Raw genomic sequence first — 9,580 nt, forward strand, 5'->3', positions numbered from 1 at the left:
GTACAACTCCACCACATACTCTATCTACACCAGATGCAGCAGATCCAGCTATACTCTGGAGGGGTCAAAGTCTATCAGCCGCTACCACATACAACACGTGTATGCAAGATCAGATCTGCATAACTTAACTAATTTCTTCTAGCTGCATAAGCACCCAACTAATCTGAAAGAATCTGCTCAAGCTCATAATCCTCCCGTCTGACAAAAGAATTGTCGTCGGGCTCGGTGTCAACTGCCTATCCGGTCGCAGCAGGATCATCTTCAGGAATCATCTCTTCTCTCACCTCATAGTGTGATCATCTTCAGTAATCATCTCTTGATCATCTTCAGAGTCCGATCCATCCGCCTCTTCGTCAATATAAATAGGATATGCTGGTTCACCGATGGCCTTATTCCGGTGCTATCGGCTGTTGCCTGTTCTTGTTAACCATTTATTCCCAAACTGAACTCCATGTACGGGCCTGGCCGGAGGCTGGAGCACTTCCCGCATGCCTGTCAAGGTGGCAGGTGCCCAATCCCCCAGCGTCGGGAATCCTGTCTTAACTGTTTTTACCCAAACACAAAAACAAATATTACCAAGTTTCAGCTGCCCGAGGGAGAGCACCTTTCTCCGAACAACACTATTTTGTTAAGCTCCCAATATCTGAAATATTCAAATACAGTGACCTGCATTTTGAATTAAGAATTCTTAGCTTGCTCTATTCTCCCAACATTAAACATTGCATCAATTATTATAGTGCGAGTTATAATATCAAACTTAAGGTTCATTGCTTGCAATTTCTCAAACATCATGATTGCTTCATTTCCACAACTATTTTTGCAAAGCATGCCGAGAATTATATTGCATCTACGAATGGATAACCTCACTCCACTTTTGATCATCTCATGGAACATTTTCTTTGCAGCAACAATTCTACCAGCCTTAAACAACCCGTCCAGTACGATCCCATAAGAGTATCTGGTTTAGCTGTCATACCTGACATTTCTTTGAATAGAGTCAACGCAGCATCCACCATTCTTTTTTTAAAGTATCCATCAATAAGTGTACACTTAGAGGCATCAGGCTGAATGCCAACTGATACCATATCATCACGTACTCTGGATGCTTTCTTACTAAGCAGTATCCCCCAATCAATGAATTGAATGTGACAATGTCAGGCTTCTCACCTATATGTACCACCATAAAGTCAAAGATATCTTGTGTATCTGTCACCCTTCCTTCTTTGCATAGGTTGTTTATTATTGAGCTAAAGAATATAACGCCAGGGCAACGGATGCCTTTTCCCATCATTTCATAAACCAATTCAGTAGCTCTTGCTAAATGACCATGTGTTGACGATAAGGTTGTTTGCCTTCAGGCCCGCGCTAAGGAAGAATGCGAGCGCTAGGCATGGCTGCCGCCGGCAGCACCAGTCGAGCAGGATGCCATACGTGTGGACTGTGGGCGACGCAACCGGCAGGCCATCTCCTCGAGGAATGCGGTTGAAGAGGGTGACGGCGAGCGCGAGACCGTCGTCGCGGGCAGCGGAGGCCGGCGAGAAAGCCGTTCAGGGTGCACCTCAGGACCGGAGTGTCCTCGCGCAACAATTCGTCGAACAGGTGGTGTGCGTCCTCAGCACTGAGCGTCCTGAAGCGTAGTCGAACAGGTGGTGTGCGTCCTCAGCACTGAGCGTCCTGAAGCGTACGCGCTCCACGGCGGCGGCAATGGCGATGTGGGGAGACAGGCGTGAGGTTGAGGTGGAAGAGGGGCGCCGGAGGAGGTAGATTGGCGCAGTCGAGTAGAGGCGAGACATGGGTTTTGTGTCGCCGCGCGGCCTGGAGAAATTTTGCTGTGAAATCGGCTACTGGTTTGTCGTGCGGCCAACCGCTGGTCAGAGAGCAGGTACTAGCTATTCAGCACAAATACGTCATATGTGAAGCCTCAAAAAAATCTGAAATAAATTTGTGGATATTCACAAGATATGTGTTGACAATCCTCGAAACTTACACAACAAAATTTGAAATACATGCAGAGAAACAAAAAAAGATAAATCAAACATAAATAGTGTCACAAAAAAACAAAATATAAAATGACTCAATTCACATAGTAGCAATTTAGCATTTTATGGTTCACTGTGTATTTCGAATTTTGTTCTGAATATGGGATGTAAAAAAAATCTAGTAGCAACCACAAATTTGTTTTATATTTTCTTTGATACTTACAAATTTAAATTTTGAGAAGTGGTATCATGGTATCACTAGATAGTTCCCCCTAGTACCACACCTTGAAGCATGAAGCAACAATGCTGAATTACAACAATGGAAAGCTAAAATACAACACTGGAAATGTTCTGTCAGATATCCGCACTGTTAGATGGTAAAATCGTTTTTGGAATTTGGAGCTACTTTGTCGGCTGTCCGATGGTAAATCGTGTGGAATTGCTTGCCAATACACACACAGTATGTCACAGGAAGCAGCCGCGAAGCTTCGGCGTGCGTGTTGACACTACAAAGAGATTTCGTGCATTGCGATCTGACTACAGCAAGGTTTGGTTTATTCAAACGTAGTACTACAGAGAACAACGTCTCTGCTTTACTGACAAGCATAACCGATTAGTCGTCTCAGCCTCCAGACAACTTTGGTTCACTGGTGACAATAATACTGTACGACGTCAAAATCAACAAGCAGCTAAGAGAACCAAAGACGACACATAGTGAGCTCCGTAAACTGGTACAGACAATGAAATCAACAACCTGTGGACCAGCTACAAACACCTAAATCAAAGCCAATACACAAGAATTGGCATCAGCAAGTTTTAAGTTAGTCCATACATAAAAAGCAGCAAAATCAAGAGAAACTGGAGCGAATGCAGATATAACTGAAGGGGCATTGTCAATGGATACATCTTCCAGATCAATAAAAGGATACTTATCTTGGCAGCACCACCAATAAGTATGGAGAAAAAAGAAGACATGACAACGATCAATTTGTGGAACATATCCATTTCAACAAGATATATCGCGATCTGATACAACTTTAAAGTTTACAGGGCATGGAAGAGCCTATGGCATATGTAAACAACCTAGTTCATGGATCCTGCCACAAAAAGATATACAACATACAAGCATCACAGGATCCAAGTAGATACACTGTTCAACAAGCGCGCCGAAAATATAATAAGCAGATGATGTATGGCGGTATCTTAAACATCAGGTACTTACTTATGCAAGAAAGTTCACATTCTTGAAGGAAATTCTTCAGGATGATATTGGAAAATGCACTGAGAACCTGCAAATCACGGAAGATAACATGCATTGCATATACCTCAGCGGCCTCCTCTTTCAAAGTTAATGCGAGACCTCCCAGATCCACCATCGTAATCATCCCTATTCGAGGACCCACCACTTGCCTTCATGGTTCCTCCGCCTCCAATCTTGTCCACAGCTTTCTTTCCTTTCTTCACCTCAGTCAAGAACTGATCAAGACCGAATGGATCGTTCTCCTCTTGCTTATCAAACTCCACGGGTCTGTCTCTTTTGCCAGACCTCTCCGAAGCACCAGAAAATGCCTTGTCAGGCTTGAACCTCTCGGTCTTCATAACCTTGTCCAACTGTTCATCAGCATCACCACCATATACTTCAGAATCACCATCCTTCGTGGGCCTGTAAAGCTGGGACATGCCGGACTGTCCGTTGAACAGCCCCTTGGTGTAGATGTTGTACTCATCATCACCAGCGAAGCCAGAGTTCATTCCCTTGTCCTGGTTAAAGAGCCTCTGGTCATACATGACTTCCCCGCCCTTGGCAGCATTGGTGCTTGCCATACCCAGGGCAATCTTCTCACTCACGTCGCGGTCCCTGTCTCTAGTGAGCTTACTCTTTTTACCCATTGCAGCATCCTTGGCCTCCAGCCTCCTCTCCCTCTCCCTCTCACGTTTGCGCTCCTCGCGGATCCTGTCACGCTCAATCCTCGCCTCCCTCTCTTCTCTAGTCTCCCTGCGCTGCTCACGTGGTTGCTCCAAATCCATATCCGCATCCCCGTCATCAACCCTCTCCCTCTCCCTTCCACCTGCAGCAGGCGCAGCGACAGATGGAGGTGGAGCACCAGACCTTTCCATGCGCGCCTTCTGTGCAAGTGCCCTCAGCTCTTGCTCCTTCCTCTCCTTCTCCTTGAGCATTAGCTCCCTCTGCACCTTGGAGCGCATCTGCACTGCTTCCCTGGCCTTCTGCTCTGCAACATAGAGTGATTCCGAAAGCTTTGCAAAGTTGTCATTAATCTGAACCTCCTGCAGACCCCTGCCATCAGCTGCCAGCCTCTTATCCAGCGGAATTGTGTACCCCTTGGGATTCTTCCAATTTGAGATGCAAGGTGGGATCTTCCAGTCCTGCTGATCCTTGACTGTCACTGGCCGTGGCGGCGAGTGCATCACCGGCACAGGGGGCGACCCAGACGCACGGGGCACTCGCTTATGCTTGAACTTTGGCGGGTCGAGAGGATCCGACGCCATCTCCGACATCCTAATAATCCTCTCCTTAGCACCCGAATTGAACGCCGCCGACTGCTGCGACGGCTTATACTTGATGAACTTTGACCCCGAATCGTGCGTGGGCACGTTCTTGGGCTGCGCGGCGGAGAGGCGGACGTTGACAATCTTCTCGAGGGCGGCCTTGGTCCGGTCGGTGGTCTCCTCGACCAGCTTCTCGTACTCCTCGTCCTCGAGGGCCTCGGAGTCGGCGGTGGCGATCTTGGGCACGATGTCGCTGTGCTTGGAGTAGACGATCTTGGAGGCGTTCTCGCCCTGCTTGACGACGGCGTCGAAGGCGACGCTGCCGCGCGCGTCGACGGTGAGCGCGAGGATCTTGGAGCCGCCCTTGTCGTCGCGGCGGCCCATGCCGAGCGGGTACTGCGCGACGAGGATCTCGGGGAAGGCGCCGCCATCGCCGAAGTCCTCGGGGCGACGGGGCACGAAGCCGGTGCGCTTGCCGTAGGGCGGCACGAACTTGCCGGGGCCCGTCGGCTTCCCGGCGTCGTCCTCCGCGGCCTCGTCGCCGTACCGCTCCTTGAACCACGGGTCGCTGCTGTGGTCGTAGTAGGTGGACGCCGACTTCTTGGCCGGAGGGAGGTTGTCCCGGAGGCCCATGGCTGGCGCGGCGGGGAGGGTGGATCCGGGGGGCAGGGTTCCGGCGAGTCGCCGGATGGGGATCCGGGGTGGAAGAGGAGAAGCTAGGGTTTGGTTCGATTTGCGATTTAATTTGGAGGAAAGGGATTGAGACTAGGACGGCGGGTTACGTCGGCAGCTGCGTGGGCCGAGCCCTCCTGGGATTCGTAGAAGGCCTCGTTCCGGACTCCGGAGGGCAATCCAAACGGAAGAATTCTCAGTTTCCCAATTCGCTTAAAAAAAGCAACTTAAAAAATATTCAAGTTTCTTTAATTGATTTGATAAAAAAATGTTTGTAATAAGGCAACAATATCGGAAATTCAATTCGGAACATGGGACCATATGCTCCTGCCACCGGACAAATATTTTGAAATGTTCAAAAAATTCGAACAAAAAATTTCTTGCTTACGTATCAACATTTTACGTGTGCAGACCAAGTCTTGCGAAAAAACGACATTTTCTGTGACTTGTGCGAAAAAGATAAACAAAACGTCTCATACAGAACCATTTTTTACAGAAAAATTTGTCTTTTTTACAGATGACACTCAAAATGTCGGTTTTCTGTGGAACCACTTTGTGAACATGTAAAATTTCGAGATGTATCTACTAAATTTTGTGTTCAAATTTTTCAACATTTTAAAAGTGCATTTAAAATGAAGTTTAAAAACCGGGAGCATATGCTCCCGGGTGCCAAAACGCCACTCCCCAACAATATCATCATTTTTTATTTAATGCTTAAATCAATGGGAGGTCTCAAATTTTTTATTATTATCCTCAAGCATGACTACATGATATACTCATGTACACCGGGCATGGAAAACATTGTGGCAATATTAAATATTTCACGCTAAAGCATGCCAATATATGCAATGTATTGACAAAATTATGGACAGCTAGGGAAATTTGTTCTCGGGATCAACAAGAGCCAACCATCACAACATAATATGCAATACACGCATGAAGGTATTATGATTCAGGAGTAAAGTTGTTGGCTTGACCTTGTTCCACCCTAACCTTCAGTCCTTTATGTTCACTTCGTTCTTGTTTAAAAAAAGTTCACTTGGCAAGCATCTAGCTTTATTTACCTAGCTTGTCGTACAACCGGTAATAACACTAACCCTACCCGCACAATATGCCTACCTCAACGACAACCGGTTTGAATACATCTTTGATGACTTCTTCTCTATGCTCGACAACCTCGTCTAGATCTTCCTTGGCGACAGATTGCTCAACATGTCATCCGAATATTGGATGTTGCCGGTTAGCTTGATCGTGTACAACCTCATCGGCAACATATCGAAGTGCCTAGGCTCGCTAAAATGCCTGAAGGTGCCCATGTTGTCCGACAACTGTCTTTTTGTATCAGTCCTAGCCATGCTCAATGCCTCCAACATACATATGAGAAGCTCTCTCTGACACAATTTTGAAGGGAGGGGGACGTCCCCCCACTCCCACTCATGTTATCTCTCTGACACATGGAAATAAAATATGTAATCAATTAGTGTGGGTTGTTAAGGTTCATGCACTAGCCACTTGAACCAAAAGTCCGAACTGATGGAAAGGGATAGGCAATCTACTTATACACGTCAACACCCCCTCTCACGTGTGACGGGAAGAAGAGAAGACAAGTCAACACGTGTAGAGAGTCAAAGAGGCAGCGCCGGGACAACACACCACACGGCAAGAGGCCGCGGGAGAATTTAGAATAAATTGTGAAAGCCAGGATTTAAACTCGAGACCTGGGGCTCCGATACCATGTTAAGGTTCATGCACTAGCCACTTGAACCAAAATTCCGAACTGATGGAAAGGTCTACTTATACACGGCAACAAGGGTGATGCAAAACGAATAAGAAATGTTGAGTACAACATAAAACATGATCAGATGTACTCCCTCCGTTCAAAATAAATGAGCCATCTTTATGTACATATAAATACATCCATATCTAGACAAAGTTGAGTTACTTATTGGGGATGGGAGAGTAGAAACGGTTAGCTCTAGGTATGCAATTTACAACCAGAAGACCATGAGCCACTAGTAGGAAAAAAAACCTATCAGTCGCGTGGCAATTTGGGCTACCAGTCGCGGGCCGCCCGCGACTGGTACCTCGCCAGTGGTATTATCTACTAGTCGCTTGCGCACTTGGCACGCGACTAGTACTTCCAGTACCGGTCGCGTGCATACGGAATGTTGTCACTAACTTTACTGGCAGCGCACATGGCGGCATGCGACTAGTATGCCACATCTGCGTGGCTGTATATTTCTTCTGGCATATCCCCCTAACTTACACAGGCGTATAATATTGCAAACATATATAACACAAATTACCAGTCAGCAACAAATACACAAATATATAATAGCCAAGTGATCAAATCATTAATAACACTACAAAGTCGTCGCAAGTGATCAAGTCATTACATGCATTGAGGATAATATATAGATCAAATCATTACACTAGCTAAAACCAAGCAAGCTAGTGTCCAAGTCATTATATACAATGAGCACAATAGCCAAGTGACCAAATCACTCCTCCGGCTCCGGCTCCACGGGTAGGTAATGAACAACGACCCCATCAAATCCCTTGGGTTGTGGAACTCACTATCAGATGAGGAGGCGTCATCCCGCTGTTTGTAGTGGAAGAAGGTCTCCCTGTATAAGCCATCCAAGTAGAAATATAACTTAGTTCCTAGCTCCATCCCGTAGCATTCTATCATCTCCTTCCAACGCCTGTGGAAATATGTTTGATTCGCCTCATTGGTGACTTCAACAACAAAGATTTTGTCCGTTGTGGGAAATGTCTTCTGCTAGATGATAACTTCAAACGTTCCCACCTTGTTAATGTTTCTATGTATATGCTTGATGTCTACGCACGCTTCTATTCCTGTAGACAGTGTTGGGCCTCCAAGAGCAGAGGTTTGTAGAACAGCAGCAAGTTTCCCTTAAGTGGATCACCCAAGGTTTATCGAACTCAGGGAGGTAGAGGTCAAAGATAGTCCTCTCAAGCAACCCTGCAATTAAGATACAAGAAGTCTCTTGTGTCCCCAACACACCTAATACACTTGTCAGATGTATAGGTGCACTAGTTCAGCGAAGAGATAGTAAAACACAGGTGGTATAGATGGTAGTAAACAGTAATTGCGATATGAAATAAATATTGCAGCAAGCGAACATGTAGCAGAACTTGTTGGAAACGGTGTTTCAATGCTTAGAAACAAGGCCTAGGGATCATACTTTCACTAGTGGACACTCTCAACAATGCAATCATAATTGAATATAAATATAAGCACTTCACTATGCTATTCTGAATCACTCTCTGGCTGGATAACGAACACTAATTCACCATGTAGGGATGCAAAAGCAAACCTTAAAGATGTATTCCCAAGTACTAATAAACACCCCACACTGAGCATTCATAGGAGGTACTAACACACCACAATTTCATAGAGACATCCAACTCAAATCATAACCCAGTGAACAAGTATTCTGTGAAATATAGCCTAAGAGACCCACACGGTGCACACACTGTCACCTTTACACACGTGGGACAAGGAGTCTCCGGAGATCACATAAGTAAAATTCACTTGAATAGCATAACTACATCTAGATTACAAAGCTCATCATATGGATCTCAATCATGTAAGGCAGCTCATGAGATCATTGTATTGAGATACATGAGAGAGAGATTAACCACATAGCTACCGGTAGAGCCCTTAGCCTCGAGGGAGAACTACTCCCTCCTCATCATGGGAGACAGCAACGGCGATGAAGATGGCGGTGGAGATGGTTTCCGGGGGCAATTCCCCGTCCCGGCGGCATGCCGGAACAGAGACTTCTGTCCCCCGAACTTGACTTCGCGATGGCGGCGGCTGCGTAACTTTTCTCGTCTCGTGGCTTATATTTTAAGGGTTTTCGAGTCGGAGAGACTTTATAGGTGGAAGGGCAGCCTCGGAGGGTACCTGGTGGTCCCACACCATAGGGGGGCGCGCCCAGGGGCCAGGCCGCGCCGCCCTGTGGGGTGGGGCCCCCAGGGCTCCCCTCTGGTCCCTCTCTGGCTCTCTGGAAGCTTCCGCGAAATATAAGACCCTGGGCGTTGATTTCGTCCAATTCCGAGGATATTACCTTTGTAGGATTTCTGAAACCAAAAACAGCAGAAAACAGGAACTGGCGCTTCAACATCTTGTTAATAGGTTAGTGCCGGAAAATGCATCAAAACATCATAAAGTGTGAACAAAACATGTAGGTATTGTCATAAAACTAGCATGGAACATAAGAAATTATAGATACGTTGGCGACGTATCAAGCATCCCCAAGCTTAGTTCCTACTCGCCCTCGAGTAGGTAAACGATAACAACAATAATTTCTGAAGTGACATGCTACCAACATAATCTTGATCAACATTATTGTAAAGCATATGAGATGAATGGAGTGATTCGAAGCAATAGA

General features: G+C 46.4%; 1 protein-coding gene across 1 annotated transcript; it reads right to left on the reverse strand.

The window, feature by feature from the left end:
- Positions 1-2,966: 2,966 nt before the first annotated feature.
- Positions 2,967-5,231, reverse strand: LOC124693195 (SNW/SKI-interacting protein A). Its single transcript, XM_047226659.1, has one exon. It carries the CDS (start codon positions 5,118-5,120, stop codon positions 3,306-3,308), a length of 1,815 nt encoding a protein of 604 aa, XP_047082615.1. The 5' UTR covers positions 5,121-5,231; the 3' UTR covers positions 2,967-3,305.
- Positions 5,232-9,580: the final 4,349 nt, after the last annotated feature.

Source organism: Lolium rigidum, chromosome 2 (genome assembly GCF_022539505.1).
Source record: "Lolium rigidum isolate FL_2022 chromosome 2, APGP_CSIRO_Lrig_0.1, whole genome shotgun sequence".
In the NCBI taxonomy this organism is placed as follows: domain Eukaryota; kingdom Viridiplantae; phylum Streptophyta; class Magnoliopsida; order Poales; family Poaceae; genus Lolium; species Lolium rigidum.

Coding starts and splice junctions, on each gene's coding strand:
- LOC124693195 (XM_047226659.1), bottom strand. CDS start 5,120: ATGGGCCTCCGGGACAACCTCCCTCCGGCCAAGAAGTCGGCGTCCACC.